The 17,253-nt window shown below is 34.4% G+C and overlaps 3 protein-coding genes across 3 annotated transcripts in view; 1 reads left to right on the top strand and 2 right to left on the bottom strand.

The window, feature by feature from the left end:
- The window catches only part of LOC136978471 (rabankyrin-5), a 48,914-nt gene extending 42,265 nt beyond the window's left edge, over positions 1 to 6,649 (top strand). The window contains exons 18-23 of the mRNA XM_067274182.1: positions 451 to 598; positions 683 to 773; positions 4,829 to 4,953; positions 5,103 to 5,249; positions 5,493 to 5,586; positions 5,660 to 6,649. Coding sequence (XP_067130283.1) covers positions 451 to 598; positions 683 to 773; positions 4,829 to 4,953; positions 5,103 to 5,249; positions 5,493 to 5,586; positions 5,660 to 5,789 — 735 coding nt within the window. The 3' untranslated portion in view covers positions 5,790 to 6,649. The remainder of the gene's footprint in view (positions 1 to 450; positions 599 to 682; positions 774 to 4,828; positions 4,954 to 5,102; positions 5,250 to 5,492; positions 5,587 to 5,659) is intronic.
- A 937-nt stretch (positions 6,650 to 7,586) lies between these two features.
- On the bottom strand, positions 7,587 to 12,791 carry Hpd (4-hydroxyphenylpyruvate dioxygenase). The gene is made up of 13 exons (XM_067274179.1): positions 12,646 to 12,791; positions 12,552 to 12,578; positions 10,611 to 10,673; positions 10,384 to 10,531; positions 10,232 to 10,314; positions 10,072 to 10,161; positions 9,889 to 9,995; positions 9,740 to 9,817; positions 9,491 to 9,653; positions 9,350 to 9,421; positions 9,167 to 9,283; positions 8,975 to 9,097; positions 7,587 to 7,862 (listed from the first exon to the last, which is right to left on the bottom strand). The coding sequence occupies exons 1-13, from the start codon at positions 12,646 to 12,648 to the stop codon at positions 7,788 to 7,790; spliced, it is 1,149 nt and encodes a 382-aa protein (XP_067130280.1). The 5' UTR covers positions 12,649 to 12,791; the 3' UTR covers positions 7,587 to 7,787.
- A 2,518-nt stretch (positions 12,792 to 15,309) lies between these two features.
- On the bottom strand, positions 15,310 to 17,005 carry LOC136978470 (zonadhesin-like). The gene is made up of 7 exons (XM_067274181.1): positions 16,928 to 17,005; positions 16,729 to 16,851; positions 16,615 to 16,652; positions 16,453 to 16,551; positions 16,322 to 16,373; positions 15,665 to 16,124; positions 15,310 to 15,588 (listed from the first exon to the last, which is right to left on the bottom strand). The coding sequence occupies exons 1-6, from the start codon at positions 16,971 to 16,973 to the stop codon at positions 15,670 to 15,672; spliced, it is 813 nt and encodes a 270-aa protein (XP_067130282.1). The 5' UTR covers positions 16,974 to 17,005; the 3' UTR covers positions 15,310 to 15,588; positions 15,665 to 15,669.
- Positions 17,006 to 17,253: the final 248 nt, after the last annotated feature.

The raw sequence follows: 17,253 nt of genomic DNA, 5'->3' as shown, positions 1-17,253 counted from the left end.
ATATCCTAAGAGCTCAAATTTACTTAAGAAGCTTCTGAAGAGTCATTAATTAAAGGATACAACAAGACCTTGAGCTTTGACAAAATTTCAATTAATCCGAGAGCAACTACATGTATTTACTATCAGATAATTGAGGACTATTTTTAGTTGTATTGATGACCATTGTGACATGCTCTACGTTTTAGTTTTTCGACAATATGGATGTATTACGCATTGTGAATTGGGATAAACGGTGTCATTCTGTTTCTCTTCTCCTCTCCAAAACATGGCTATTTTAAACACAAATTCCTCTTTTTAAAAAATCTCAATTTAAAAAAAAAAAAAAGGACTAAAAGTAATGGTCAAAAACCAGGAGGAGCGATAAAATAAAGTATAAAATATGAAACACAATTTTCATTATTATAATATATTTTCGTATTTGTTTTGTAAATTTAAAATATCTTTTAATAGATTTTAGCAGGAGCCAACATAAACGATTTGACACCTCAAAAACAGAGCGCTCTCCACTTGGCTGCCATTAAAGACCGTCATACCCTATGCAGCGTGTTGCTAGAGAATGGAATTATGTTCGATGCGGTCGACAATAATTTAAATAATGGTGAATGTTTATTTTAATGATTGCCTTAACTATTTGCTTTTTAAAATGTTTATTTTCTTAATTATATTTTGTTTTGGCATTTAGCACTCCACCTGGCCTGCCGAGAAGGAAACATTGCCACCTGTCGGACGCTTTTGACGGAATCTAGGATTAATGCAGAAGCATTTAACATGAGGTGTGACTCTCCATTTGTGTTTTTTACATAAGTATCTGTTTGTGTGATGATCATTGCTTTTAGTGTCATAGTTTGGAATGTATTAAGTAAAATTAAATTAATCTTACCGGAAAAAAGATGATAATGTATGCGATAAATGCACAATGGCAAAACTGAAGGCATGGACTTGTCTGCAATAGTTTTGATTAGATTAACAGAAAAGTCTTATAGAAAAGTAGTTATGTCAGATAGAGTAGAAAGAATGTGTTACAAGGGCACAGGAATTGAGACGGCAACATTTAGATGAACAAGTGGAATAATGAGGCGGAAAATAGAATTTGAAATTAGTTTTGTAACAGTAGGCTGGCATAACATATCAATATATAGTGATACATTTAGTAGGTACATGGATGAAAACTTGCATCTGAAGCAAAACCAATTTTTGTCATCTCAGCTTCCAGAACAGTTGCCAATAGAGAACACTTCCAGCACAGCCACTATTGTATGCACTATTCATAAACAAGTATATAGCTGTGCCTAAAAAAGAAAAACTCTGTCAGTCCCATTTCCATTTCATCTGCCATGTTGAAAGTTTTCAAAATTTGTTTATATCATAGATTATATTCAACAATTTTATCTAAAGTAATACCATTTCAGCACCACCGCCAATCTTTTTGAAACGATATCATTAATCCTTCAGAATTTTGAAAGTAAGCAATCTGTCTTTATAATATGTATAGATATTAGCCAAGCCTTTGATTCTGTAATTTCCAATCTCCTTCTCTCAATACTCGGGGATCACTTCAAAATTGATCCTGCTTATCAATCAATCCTGTCTTACGTACCTGTAAAATTAAACTTGGTCATTTCAAATTTTTGGATTTCTCTCCCTTGTGTGGAAATTCAACAAGGTTCTACTTTAAGTAGCCTATTTTTCTCAGCTTATTAAAGCAATATACTTAATCATGTTACTTCTCCTATATTATCATATGCCGATGACATTAAATTGATTAACCATGACCCGCATGTCCTTCAGTCTGATCTACTCTGTTCATCTTTCCTTTTAGGAAAAGCTAACCTAAAAATTAATATACAAAAAATAATCGTGTGTTTTTCACTCATTTGTAATCCTCAGTTGCTCACATTCTATATTTATAATAATCCCATAAAATATGTTAATTCTTATAATGACCTCGGGATCATTTTTTATCCTAAACTTACTTTCAAAAGACATTTGATAAGATTATTAAATTTCTATCTATTCATCATAGAATTCTTCAGTGTTTTTTCAAAACTATTTCCTCAAAAACAGTCTTACGATCCATTTATTTTGCCAATATTCAGTCTCTACTCGATTATTGTCTGCCAATATGGGCTATGACTGTCTCTTTCCATTTAGAAAAAATATTAAAAGAATTAGATAAAATGTTTCTTATTCTAAATAAACTCTAATCTTTTTTCTACCCCTAATGCTAATGTTGCTAGGTTCAGATTGGAATTTGCGAGTTTCACCAATGTATCAAATACTTTGACTGTTTACTTTTATACAAATACTGTCATGGTTCCATTCATTCTGATTGGCAAGTGTCTATTTTTATTTAGTTTTTTCCTCTTTTTGAACATTTTTGACTGTTCATTTTACTGATTAGTATGTAAAATGTCTGTGCAGGTGAAAAATAACGACTAGTTTTTCTTAAATTTTTCTGAACCAGGTCACCAGTATAATACATCCTGTTAATGAAATAAGTCCTTGTATACATTTTACATACTGATTTTTACAATAAAGACACAGAAACATATGAATTAATGCTCATTTTACTGCTTGATGCAGTTTCCTTGTCATCTCACCCATTGAGGCAGACCTGGATTAGATCATCTTGTAATAAAAGATGAAACAAAAATAAACAGATAACTTAAAGTAATTTTCAAAAGTAGTAGTAAGGAAAAATATGTTAGAGATAGAGGAGGGACATTTAGATTAGACCAACAAAATATGATTCTAGTTCAATAGGACAAGTATGATAATAGCAGAAAAGCTGATATCTGAAATGCAAACCTTACATTTTTACAAAAAACTTAAAATTGCTTGCATTCCTTGGCATTTTATTATGGCACAGAAGCCAAAAGGCAGCAAGATCGAGACTTTTCGCAACACCTAAGAGGTAGATAGTCTGAACATAATCCCCCCTCTACCACTGAAACAATCCATTTGAAGGGCTCTGTTTATAGTACATTTTTAGATCCCCTAGACCAGGGGCGGCAAACCTATGGCACACGTGCCCAAAGTGGACCGTAATGTATCATACGATCATCTGTCTCTTTCAGTTATCCTTTTGGTTTATGGTCTGATCATCCTTTATTTCAATCAGCCTTTTTACGTTAATTAAAGCATATTCATTTAATTTTTTAAATATCATTTTCGAAGTCTAAAACTTTGACACACGTAAAACATCTTTAAAGCTAAGTATGCTTATAATATGGCATGCAGACTCAAAAAGGTTCTCCACTCCTAGGCCTTTACAACACACCACAAAAAGTTGCCATCATCTCATGGAACACCCTGTGTAGATAACTTGTGATAAAGTGAATGATTTAGTACAGTTCTTTGAAGGATTTCTACATTGATTCTACTGTACTTAATGTAATATGGGGTTGCTGTTTATTCAATTTCTATATATAACGTCCCTTTAATCCAAAAAAACGTGTTTGATAGACTGTCTCGCAGCTTTCTGGTTAGAAAATTACAGCTTTATTTCACAAATTGAACTTATATTATACATCAGGTTATACAAATGCATTTCGGGTTGGTGTAAGTTTACAACCCCTCTTCAGTGCTGTTTGAAAAACCAACATTATAATTAGGGACATGACATTACTCAAATATTATGAAAATATTTTTTACACAACAAACACTTACATATCTTATAAGGACACAAATTAAAAATTCTATTTCTACATTTGCATCTTCCATAGATATACATAACAATCCACTATATTATATATTTAAAAAAAAAATATAAATTACAAATTATGGTGGTTTAAAACATATAATATTCCATAAAATTTAATGGTATAAAACAGGGGTGGCCAACAAGTCGATCGCCAAGCCAATTTTGGTCGATCGCTAGCGATGTCTTGACTTAATGTATTATATTTGTAACCGAACGCAACTATATGCATGCAGTTATGACTCGACTCATAAGCAGTGAGTGCACTTCGTACTGTAACAGTGTATAAACATAGTGTGTATTTCACACTTCCCCCTCCCCGCATAGACTATGCCTATGACAACAAGTCGATCGCGACACATTTTTACGATAAAAAGTAGATCTTATGTGCACAAAAGTTGGCCACCCCTGGTATAAAACACATCAAATTCCATCTAAGAATTTCCTAAAAAACTTACACTTATCCAGTATTTATGTACATTTTTCCATTTTTACAATTAAAGTGGGAGGGTATCAGTTCTTACAAGTGTTTAATATATTATAACATATTGCAATTTGAAAATATTAAATTAGCAATTAAATTCTTAACATCAATAACTTATAAAAAAACATCCTGACAAATGGTGTTATCCAGTATAAAACCAATTTATCCAAAACAGTACAACAAATCTTAGACTGTGCTATGCTATTATTACTATGTTCAACGTGTTAGAGGTCCCCTCTGTTAATCTGTACCACTGAGGGTCGATTAACATGCCCTCTGAAATATTAACTAAATTATCTTTTGTGAAATAAAGTTGTAATTTTCTAACCAGAAATCTGAGATAGTCTACCAAACTAGTTTTTTTTGGATTAAAGCGATGTTAAATATAGATTCTACTATACATCAAGACTGATCATTAAATTTTGTTTTGTATGTAATTTTATAACTCAGTTTGTGGATCAATTAATCGGTTCTACAGACGTTTAAAAAATAGAATTATTACCAAACTGCTAAAATAAACAAACTATGTCCCTTTGTGTACGTATTTGATACAAAATTATCCACTATTTTACAACAAAAAATTTAAATTTAATTACGTAAGGTGTTTTTGTGTGAAATACTGATGATGATCTGTTAATTTTTAGGGGGCAAAATTCGCTTCACGTTTTGGCACAGTACGGCAAAGAAAATGCTGCTGCCATTTTTGATTTGTTCATGGAATGCATGCCTGAGTATCCCATCAACAAACCGGATGCGGAAGGAAACTCACGTAAGAAGCAATTAGTAACTCTTTAAAGGATTAATAAACTAACTTAATAAATCGAAGAATATATAAAATTAAATTAAAATTGGTAATAGATGTATATAACAGTTGTGTTCATTATTATTCTTTAATTCGATACTATGATCTTTTTACAGCCTTGTTACTGGCTTACATGAATGGCAACGGCAATCTCTGTCGGTCCATAGTTCGAGCTGGAGCCTGTTTAGGTACCTGCAATCATCAGGGAATAAACATCTTTAATTTCCAAGTAGCGACAAAACAACTCCTGTTCAGATTATTAGGTATTATAGATTAATATCCGACTTTAAATATTTTGAAAAATCCGTTATAAACGATTTAATTGCATGCAACATATATGTACAATTAAATTGAAAAGAATGCATAAGTCCTCTATGCAATCTAAGGGATGGGACACAAAATGATCCAAAATGTATCTTATTAGTAGATCATTGTGTGTACCACCCTGTGTATTTGCATGTTTGAAATAATTACACCTAGTTTAATACTGATTTTTAAACCTTTAGATTTTCTGCCAAAGGAACCTCCCTGGTGCGAAAATGGCGAGAATTGCATGGAGTGCGGCATCAGATTTAGTATCAAAACTCGCAAACATCATTGGTAAGACTGACGATTTTATTCTCGTTCGATGCACTACGGCATTCTTAAATTTTAATACTTTCCTCTCTTCCAGTCGCCACTGCGGCAGATTACTGTGTTCGAAATGTTCCGACAAAGACATGCCAATACTGAAGTTCGGCCTGAACAAGCCGGTGAGAATTTGCGAAATGTGTGCCGATGTCCTCACGGTCGGAGCTTTATGATGATTCTCTAACGTATTTTATCTTCTGGCACCTCCAAAGGAATTATCCGTGCATTAATGGAATGAGAGACTGAAAATACAAATGATTATTGTGCCTCGCGAGATGCACAAATATTCCACTGAGTAACTTTATTCCCATTATCGAATATTTAATCCTTTGTGCGAGCATCTTGGAACCGTATCTTATATTTTCTATAGCCGTGTTAAAAGATGGCGGCACTAAAGGGAACTCTTCTCGAAACAGGTACAAAATTCCATTTTTATTTTTGAGTCATTTACAGTTTACATTTCCGTACATTAAATTATGAAGAAACAATTTCCTCGTTATTTAATATTATTCCAGTCACACATTGTTACGTTCTGATTATCTAGAATACAGAATTGCATTGGATATTTTATTTTTTTTAATCGATGCAATTGTAAAATATTTGTTACGTCGGCAAATTTTTGAAATTTGATAGAACTTCATCGTGTAATAGGTAAATTAAATATATTTATACAGACATATTTTTGATTGCATTATAATTATGTTTGTTGTTTTTCTTTTGTATAATATTAAAAAAAATAGTTAAATTTATAATGTTTGCTTTTTAAATATTTAATTACATTTTAACTGCTTTGAGCACACATTTCAAATTAATGATACAGTAATCTTTGATTTAACTTTGTTCTCATCACTAGAAATCTTCACCCTCTCACCCATTTAGTCTCGATATTTGTAATGCTCACTCGAGCTAAATTTATGGAATTTCATTTAATTGACTTGACTCGACTCTACTTCAGAAAAAATGTTCTTTGATTAATTACAGGAAAAACTAATATTTTTCTTAATTAAATAAATTTTATTCTTTTTACTTCCAATATTTTTATTGCTCCTTATTTACGAAATTGCACCCTCGTCATCAAAATTAGTAACGAACAGTAAAATGCCAATTAATCAAATTGCCACATGCAAGGGATACAGGAACTGTTGTTGACATCTTTCTGTATGTATCACTTTGTTCCCAGTTGTCGTCATTGTGTCACCACCAAAGTTTAGTGTTCGTAGCTTATTTATCATCCAAGAAAAATGGACATGTTCAGTTTGATTTTCAAACCGGTGTCAGAATAACAAGTGCGCATTGTTCCGACAATGGTAAAAAAATGTCCATTTATACAAATTTCTTCCAGTTGCAAAGAGACAGTACCAACGTACGTGATGATTGCACTTGTTCAGTTATAAGTTCTGGCATTTATAAACTGACATTTTCAATTGTTTTACAGTTGTGTAGTACATACTTACTTAAATTAAAGCACTATTTTATTCTTAATTAACAAAAATTCGGATGATGATATTGAAAAAGAATAAAGCCCTGGTCAACTCAGATAATTGGCATTCTACTGAAATTTTAAATTTCTTTAGCAGTGACTAATCTTCTCATTACAACAGGAATACAAAGGAATAAACCCATTTATTGCAAATGTTTCGCTTGACTTCAGAATAACCAAATTTGATGTGTTTTTGATAATAATTTACCATTTGTAAGGGGTTAAATTATTTTATATGGCATCATAAGACTAAGACTTACAATCAATTCGTTGCATTTCTGCCATTTTTTAAGAAACTATATATAATTTCAATTGTGTTAATGTAATATTTTCTATGAGGACAACATTATGCCTTCCGCATTGTTTCTGTAGTGCGGAACATGTAACTTAATATCCGAGAGTTCCGGCTCACGACGTAAATACAGTCCCGTTTCTCACAATTCAGTTATCTAGACATGTGAAAACAACGAATCATCACGCACACTGGAAATGATTTTTTATGTAAATATATTTCTAATTGGAATCGAACATTACATAGATTGCAGCCGAGTTTATGATACTTCTATCGGTAGAAGAAAGCTCATCATTGACAAATTTAAAACGTTCATTCTATTTTTGGGTATTCGGCTTTTAGCATTTCACGCCCTTCGGCTCGGTCCCGTCGGCAGAAACGACCTTCCTGCGTCTCCATTTATAAATTTCCTCTCGCCGCCTGGTCTAATTCGATGGCCTCGAATAGAGCTTTAAAGTTACCGGCTCCAAAGCCCTAAAGTACAAGAGGAGAAAAAGTTTTAACATTATAAAAACCAATTTCTTAATTTACTAAAGAATATTTTGTTTCTTTGACATCAGTTAACAGAATTGTAATTATGAAATTCAGAATGATGACTTTAACATAAACTGAGAAAATCTACCAAGACGTAAGACAAACCTGTAGCAATATACAGTTGTTGGCTTCCTGAATTAAATTTAAATCATAAGACAAAACCATTAAATTGTTGAAAAAAATCCCTTTATCACCAGATGTTTAAATTATCTGTTTTTCTAATATGTTGTGAAATGCCTTATAACACACACACACATACTGGTATGATGCCAAGTGTGTCAATATGGGAGTCTTCTGTATTTTTCTGAAATTTCTAAAGGAAAGTCCTGTTTGGATTGAAATTTTTGACAGCAATAAAGCATCTGGTTATTTCTGTCATGTAACAGAAAGGGATATAAGAATATCCTTTTCTGTTGCATGACAGATATCAGCCTTTATATATGTGTATAAAGGCTGATTCAGACTGCCATTAATCAATCCATCCCTGGAAAATAAGAATTTAATTCGTGCATGCTGCTTAACAGTTTTTCTTAATACTGTGACAAAGTGCATAACTCAAATGCTTATTTTCAAGGATTGGATCAATTAATGGCTGTTTAAATCAGTCGATCCACTAATATTCTGTACAGTTATTAGTTTGAAATTGCAATCACTTTTCAATTGGTTCGGTGTGATGAAAGATAATTCAAAGAATCTCACTAAATACAACTATTTTGCGACTGAAATGTCAAGGAAATAAGCTCCTAACTTGCCATCTTGTTATAGTCGTCACACAATAATTTTATTGTTACACCTAGTTTGAGTTCTTATTGTTAGTTCGGTGCAATAAACATTAATTAATTAATTAATTTCTTCTAAAAGTAATTTCTTCTAAATTCCTTGTTGTTTTACATTTGTGGATATCAAGTATTAAAATCTTCTTTCAATGGGTAATTTAGCTCGAGAGTGATAATATTGCCCATAAGGAGAGAGATTCGATGTTTAACTTTGTGGTTGTATTGTCGGGAGAAGGAAAGAAATTCGAACATCCTGTCGAGACAACTGATACTTACACTATGATTGTGACGTTGTATGACCTCTAAAAAGAGGGTGGGTCTATCCTGCATAGGTTTAGTGAAGATCTGCAGCAAGTATCCGTTATCGTCGTAGTCGATTAAGATCTTAAATTTTTGAAGCTGTAAAGAGAAACTTAAATTGGATCTCTTGCATCGCAATTGAGCTCGGATGGAAGGAAATTACTGTACCATTCCCAAATCCTCTTTTATCGTGACTTTGGAGTTTTTCAGGTTCTCTCGAAGTGTCGTGTAGTAAGTGTCCGGGACAGACAGAAATTCCGTTCCTCTTTCTCTCAGATTCCTTATCTTTAAAGGATGATAAACGTGTCATCATCCAAATTAATAATTTTGTAATTTAATTGATTTACTAACCGTTTCGATTATGTTCTTGGTGTTTAATGCAATGTGTTGGATTCCCGGTCCTCCGTAGTAATCTACGTACTCCTAAGATATTAAACGTTATCGTATGACGTAACACGTTCGCGGCTGTGTTTAACGGGAGGGGGGCCATACCTGAATTTGTGACTTCTTCTTCCCGGGAGCCGGCTCGTTAATGGGCATCTTGATAGTTTCTTCGTAGTTGGTGACCACGATGGACCTGAGTGCCGAAAATTGCGTGTGGATCTGGCTGTCGTCGACGGACCAGAAGCGATGGAAGAGCAAGCTGTTCTCGTACCTGGTGGGAGAATTTCGATTATGACCAGATCTTGAATATTGGAGTCTCGAGGTTCGTGTTATAAACAGACAAAAGATGATACAAACCACTTCGTAACCGGAACCATCATGTTATCTGGTTGATTACTCACGCAATGATCCACAAAATCCAGCTTTGCACTAGGTCTGTTAGGGGTGCAGAAATTAATTTTAGTTAATAATAATCCGTACGAATTCTTTGCATGAACAATAATTACAGTTTCGAGAGCAGAGAATCTCCGAGAAGAGGTTTCTTGTAACCCGGAAGGAATAATCCATTGTAGTTCTTAGATCGTTCTACCAAGGTGTGCGTCGTGTCTCCAAACTAAACAGAACAGTAATTAACTTACAAACAAAAAAAAAATTAATTTCATATTATCGAGTAAAAATAAATAAATTACAGTGTGAACCACGGCAAATCTAACTGAGCCATGTTCGTCTCTCTCTTCCCATATGTCCTTCACAATTCTCGCTCCGCGTTGTCTCGCACACTGCAGAAAACAACATTAATTGTTCTTTCAATTCACGCGCGTGTTAATAATACACGTCTAATTAGCATACCTTCACGATAGCATCCAAATCCTCCACCGCAAATGCAATATCCTTGACTCCATCTCCGTGAGTTACAAGATGGTCTCCCATAGCTGCAATTATCAATTATCAACCACCTTTCTCGTATTACACGTCACACGGCGAGGAAAATCGTAGTTTACCTTTATTTCCCGGCATCAGGGCCGAGGCGAAAACGAAATAAATTCTGTTCTGCTTCACTACGTGCTTCACCACCTCCCTGGATCCGGTTTCTAAACCCATATAAGCTAACGGTTCGAATCCTAGCTTGGTGCAATAGTACGAAGCTGCCTGAAAAAGTATTTTACATTCTTTGTTATAATTACTAAAACAAGAGGTTTCGACGTATAATGTAAGAAATTCGTCTAACCTGTTTCGCATTTCCAACCCAAAACGTGATGTGATCAAAGTTGAGGAATTTGCCAGCTTCGGGCTAAATATACAAGTAAAAAACGCAACGTTTAAGTATCCGAACAGGTAAATAGGGCTCGAAGTCTATAGGGGACGAAAATTCGATATACCACTCGAGATTTTGAAGGCCCACCGATGGTCGCGCGGATAAAACAGCCGAACACGCGACCTCGTTAAATTTCCGCGTGATTTTCCGGTGTTCTTTGCGTATCTAACACCTAAAAAGGGGCTAGTTTCCCATAGAAAGTCCTTGGGATGCTTCCTCTAGTCAGATGACCCACGTATTCTACCAAACCAGGATTGGAGGCGAAATTACTTGTACCTAAAACTCGATACAAGGAATTTCACCCCCCCTCAAACTCATCTTATCAATTTATCAACCCGCAAGAGTCTCAACGGCTCTTCATTCGGATCAGACACAGCAAAAAAAAAAAAAAAAAAAAATTCACGTGTTACGAATCTTATTGTAATTATGATTAAATTAAATGGATGATTAAATTGTGCCATTTCGCCCGTTTTCTTCGAAATGGCACAATTTAATCATCCGAAATTTCACGCGACAGATTAGAAAAAAATTTTCCTTGACCTTTTAAATCGACCATCCTCCGTATCGATACGGAATCTTATCAGAAATTCGTAAATAATTACCGAATTACACAATATGAGGACCATACCGACGCGCCTACGAGTGAAACACGGCTCTATCACCAGGCAATTTACGCACCCCCAACGTTCGGATGGTGTCTAATGGATACGTCACCCACCGGTTTTTATTTCGGTCACGCCAGTCACCGAAACGCTTTTTGCATGTTAATGTCCCCCTCGCGCGCTTCCTCGTGAATGAACGTGTTTCCTCCTCCTGTCATCGGATTCGTGGCAGCTGATCGACCCCCCTCCCTCCATTTCACTAATTTAATAGTGGGCGAGCTCGAGAATATTTCGAAACGGCTATCTTATCGCTATCAAAATATTTAAACTTTCAACCTGCGTAACGGCCGATCGTAAACGTAACAGATCATCCGATAGTGTGACGTTTTATAAGTTTAAAAATTAAATAATTTCTGGTTGAGACTTTCTGCTTTTTTTTAAGATTCGTGGTTCTTTTTAGGTACGACAAACGGACTCGCTCCTCAAATCTCGTTTTAAGTCTGCATTTATGTTACAGGAATGGATTATTACGTTCACACGCTCGAATTTGGAGTGACGATCGAACCCGAAATAATCCGCGTGCCCCCCAAAAAATGTGAGCATTATCCATTTTTAACCCCTCTTATCGGTTATTTTAGGGTGTAGCTAGGATAACGGACAAGAAATTTCGTTCGTAAATTAACAATTGAAACGTTTTCCAAGTGTAGACGTAAAGGAATTAATAATTTCCTCACGTGAACTCGCCTGTTTATCTCAATCGCTACCGTAAATTACCCAATCTGGTTGACCTTTCGGCGATGGTCAACGGGGTCAAAGATAAAGATAGCGTGATATTTAGGCTTTCACAAGTTCAACATTGGTTATATCTTTAGTAAATGCGTAATTGTGTAGCGGGGTGAAAGTCACGCACGAATTCCCTCCCCCCGAAAAACGGAATTTATTAAAGTTGTATTTTTTGGCAGTCGAAACTGCGAAACATTTCTAAAACTACGCTACAATTTCAAATGTCATTTCTAATTACAATTTTTAAAAAAAATTCTCTACTTAAGCATTGTTTAAAAAAAACAATACAAAATTTAAATTGTAATTTTCAAAAAAACGCAATTCCCCCCCCCTCCACAATAAAATACGTTCTGACTTCATTTAAAAAGGGGTAAAATCGAACATTTCGATTAAAAAAAAAGCGATTTTCTTACTGTTTGCGCCCAAATTAAAGCCCACACGCGCGAAAATTACACACTAGAAAACATACCTTCGGTCCTTTATCCGTGTAAGTCGTCTAAAATTTAAAAAAAGACAAATAAGTAATTGGGAATTTTTAAAGAAAAGACAAAATTAGGCCTTACCATTTTGGAGAATTTTACAAATGCATAATTTACGCACGCAACCGGTGGATATATGCTTGTCCTCCATTCGATTCCCTCCCCGCTATTGGTTATCGATTATAATCGATAGCCAATGGTTAATGAGTGTCCTCCATAATTACCTTGAGGGAGAAATACGTCTGCCCGAAAAAAGAACACAAGAACGGTGTGTACGGAATTTTAATTCGCCAGAGTATCGATTAGTTGCGAACTAATATTTATAGAAGGGACAACTTTTTTCTTGGTGTGGTTTTAATTAATAACTCGCGTTTAATGTCAACGTTTAAAGTCATTTTTAAAATGTTGGGCGCAAAATCTGATCTTTTTGTTAATTGATACTTGTTAAAGTGTTTTTTTTTTTTTGTTGCTAATTTTTAATTTAGTTTATATTATAATATAAAATTAATTATATTGTGAAGGATTTAATCATCCTTGAATTTATGATGATGATTTTATCATCGTCAATTATCAATTAATCTTTATCATCACTTCGAAGGTAGCGTACAAAGCGAACTAATGCTTGAAGGGATCATCCTTCCTTCCATTATGATGATAAATATTCCTAATTTGAATCATCATCATCGTCATTAATTAATTATGATAAATAACAGATACGTTGTATCAAATTGTTATCTTCGCCCATTATACTAATGATGATGATGATTCTTCTATCATCGTGTTACCATGATGATAGAAGAATCATCATCATTATAATGGAGGAAACTTCCTTCAAAAATTATTGTTTATTTTAAATTCTCACCTTCGAACCGGGCTTCGTCGTTAATTACGATGATGATCGAAGTTCCCTTCATAACCAATAATACGAGTATAACGACGAAATTCGAGCATAATTATAGCCTGAAACTGAATAAAATAAACAAAGTTTTTAATTTTATTCCTTTCAAAATAATTCTATTTTAATTTTATAATAAACGAGTCTGTTAGGTAAACGATACTTCGTATCGCAATATCGACAAAAATGGGTTTAAGTAACGCGATTAAAGACGGAATTTAATTAAGCAATGTCTTATCCTGTGTTAAAAATAATGTATTATTTTTAACACAGGATATTACTTTCTGTTCAATATATGTATAATTGTATCAAAAGTTTGCTGGTGTAGATACAGGATTTCAGGCCCAATTACCTTGTTTTTTAGACACTACATATTCCGGGTATTGTCGTAAACTAACTACAATCTCTCATTTAATGCACCAGCTGCGAAATACCCCCGCATCAATTGAATTTAACAGTTACAAAGCATTAAACCGATCTGGAAAGTATTGTTCACAAAATTTGTTTTTTTAGACTAATAAAATACCGGAAAAAGGTGTGTACGGGCCTCTCTCGACCCCTAAAATGATGGAATGTGGCACCGAAATACGAGGGCACTCTGATAAGGGGGGAGATCGCCCTCGTCCGAGTGAAGAAATTGCGGAAAATTTCACGCCCCTTCAAATCTCGACCGCTATCGGGCCCTAATTTCATCACCCGAATGAGAACTGATACTAAAACGAAAGTGTCGGTCACGCGGTCACATTATTTTTATTCAATTGTGTTGCAATTTTAAGCAATCGATGACTGAATGTTTTCCAATCGAGTGAAGACATCCTGTATTTTCATAAACAGTTGCTTGTTTTTTGCCGAAATTTGGACAAAGTTATGCAATTTCCATGGTGATAGAGTAAGAAATAAGTTAATTTGGTGTATAAATACACTGTATTGGCGATAAACAGCCAATGTTTATATCACATTTCTCGTATTACGCAATTTATACCAATGATTTTTTGGAAATTTACATTTGGATCTAATAGGATTGACGTTTTCAACGTAAAATTTCAAACTGGAACGAACATCTGAAACAAAATACCATCATTCACACGCATACAATGTTCCATAACTCTCTTAGTGGGGCTCCTGAGAGCACTCACTCCGGGGGCACGGATGGCGATTAGCTTTCCCTCGCTTTGTTTTAACTGTTGGTATATGGCTGCCTTTCAACTTTATATTTTAATTCTTATTTTCTGCCTTCTTTTTTCAGTATAAATACGGTTAGTCCTAGATCTAAGTTAGATTCGGGAATCTTGGCTTGGTTTCCGGTTTGGTTAAATTAGATTAGGGTTTGTTCGCTTTTCGCGCTGTCTGTCTAGCTGTAAAGTAGTATTAAGATTTGCGATCGCGTTAAGTAGATATAAGTTTTCATACTAACAGCCGCTTGGCACTCACTTCTATACTTAGCTATTCGTGACAGCACAATTATTGGCGCTACACTCAGGTTTTCTTTTAGACCCGTCCGGGGACTATGGCCTCGCAGCCTAAAAACTGCATGCTAACATCAAACAGAGGGTAGTGTAGCTTTATGTACGCCGTTCGGAGGGATCCTACCTTTCTCTACTGTCTATTTTCTCCTCATCCCTCCTTCCCCTCACCCTCTTTTCTGCCGGCTAAACACTTCGTGTACGGCCAATGTCTTTCTTGTATGTATGTAATATAAAGTATATATATGTGTGTATGTGTGATTCACTCACAATAGTAAACAAATAATACAAAAACCACAATCATAACATCTGCATCACGATGCTAACTTTACAAGGTCACAAAAACAGGAGAAATAAATTTAGTATTATTTTAATTTTGTTTTAATTTTTTCACTCTATCAAATCGGCATTTCGTTTCTCTTTATATAATAGAAATAGAAATAATAAAATTACAAATAAATATCCTGCCGCGGTGAAGGAGAAAACCACAATTTTCAGTGGTTTCATGAGCTTATCGATAATTTCGTCGATATTACTATCAGGCTTTTTTGTTACGTAGTCATAATAATCCGGTTCCTGCGTGTAGTCTTGTCCCTGTCCCGTTGGCGTTTCTGTTCGATTATCCACAGTCAGGATTTTTCCACAATTCTCCTTATTATAAGTGGATGGCTGAAACAGTTTCAGTGTTTTTATATCTTGCACGCTAATACTAGAAATCTCTAATTTAATCTAAAATTATCGTTACCCAGATCAATTTTGAAGGCAGAGTCGCGTGATCATCCTCTTGGTCATCGTTGAAATTCCCACACAATCCACAAACTTTCCCTTTCCGTTTTGGTTTATAAATATTTTAACCTTTGTAGATGAGTACCAAACGAAGGTGACGTAGGGTTTAGTCGAAATTGTTAAAGAATTATCCAAATTATCTCTGGTGATTCGTATGTTAGCATTTATGACGTATGGAAGTTCTATTGTTTCGTCGTCGACGATACACGTGCCCTCTGCGGTGATCCTCAACTTTGCACAATTAGCGATGATGATGAAATCGTTGTGTGTGGTGTTACTTCCCGACTTTTCGTATCTGATACTGAATTGTCCTTCAAAGCAATCGTGTAGAAGCGCATACTGGCACATTCCTTTGTGAGTAAATGTTGACAAATCGAATGTTCGAAATCTGTTATTCTCGATACCGCAGTGGCGTGAATCTAAAATGGCGTGTCATTATCCGTTATAAAATAAAGTAAAAAATAAGTACAGTGATGCCATTCAATCAGTTTGCACCAGTTAGCAGATACTGAAGACTAAGATAATTATTATATACTGTTTAAAGAAACAACTGACTTTTGTGAAAAATTCTTTTGAATGGCATCACTGATTACGTAATAATAATAACGATCATTACTTGGGATACACACGGCACAACATGTCTCGGGTTCTTGTATCATTAATTCATTCTTGAAGACAGATCAATTTTATAAACAAATTATCAAATTATCACGAAAGTTTGAAAATCATTTTTAAAGACAAACTTACTTTGCCACAATTTAATGTCGGACAAAATATATTGGAACATTGTATAACGGTTAAATTACATCGACAATTTTGGCATTTCTCTCTCCACGTATCCCCATTCTAATTTCATAAATAAATAAATCAACAGAAAATCGTCTTAAATTACTTAAAAACCTTATTTACCATATAAATCCTATTTCCTATCACGCATCTTTCTGTTTCTGTATGGAATTTAATTAATGCAGTTAAGATTAATTCGTATTAATGAGATAAAACTGTCAGTAAAATGTACTGTACCCGTGCACGTTTTTGCATCACTTAATAACCTCATCTTCGGTGGACACGTACAAGTCACGTTCCCAAATAAACTTTTGCAGGAATGACTGCATCCTCCATTATTTATTAAGCATTTGTCTTTATCTAAAAAGAGAACACACAATGTTTCATTAGATCATGCAATACTCTGTGTATTTTCTATTAAACATTAATTCATTACGGTGTTGGCAAAACTTTCCATAGAAACCTTCGCGACATTCGCACATTTTTTTATTTACACATCTTCCGTTTAAACATAAAAACGAAGAACACAAATCCAAATGCTTTAAACACGTTTCGTCTGAAAACACACAAATTTCACAGTTAATTTAGCAATAAATTTTCAATAGATACAGTCTTTTGTATGTGCTGTACACGTTCAACGTTTATCAATTTCTACAAGATTTATTCGTAGAGATTTTTGTATTATTGGTGTCTTGAAAATTATAATCTTTATCTCATTTCTGCCGATACGACGACACAGATTGTAGTCTCTACGAACGTTTA

This window comes from Centruroides vittatus, unplaced genomic scaffold, assembly GCF_030686945.1.
Source record: "Centruroides vittatus isolate TY-2023 unplaced genomic scaffold, ASM3068694v2 contig_538, whole genome shotgun sequence".
In the NCBI taxonomy this organism is placed as follows: Eukaryota; Metazoa; Arthropoda; class Arachnida; order Scorpiones; family Buthidae; genus Centruroides; species Centruroides vittatus.
The sequence above is the reverse complement of the archived record's forward strand: the minus strand, read 5'-3'. Positions and strand labels throughout refer to the sequence as shown.

Coding starts and splice junctions, on each gene's coding strand:
- Hpd (XM_067274179.1), bottom strand. Junction 10,674..12,551: donor ACACGGATAAAGGACCGAAG/GTATGTTTTCTA, acceptor TTGTATATTTAG/CCCGAAGCTGGCAAATTCCT. Junction 9,654..9,739: donor ATGGTTCCGGTTACGAAGTG/GTTTGTATCATC, acceptor TTCTCCCACCAG/GTACGAGAACAGCTTGCTCT.
- LOC136978470 (XM_067274181.1), bottom strand. CDS start 16,973: ATGTGCGAATGTCGCGAAGGTTTCTATGGAAAGTTTTGCCAACACC. Junction 16,653..16,728: donor TGATGCAAAAACGTGCACGG/GTACAGTACATT, acceptor AATTCCATACAG/AAACAGAAAGATGCGTGATA. Junction 16,552..16,614: donor TAGGAAATAGGATTTATATG/GTAAATAAGGTT, acceptor TTATGAAATTAG/AATGGGGATACGTGGAGAGA.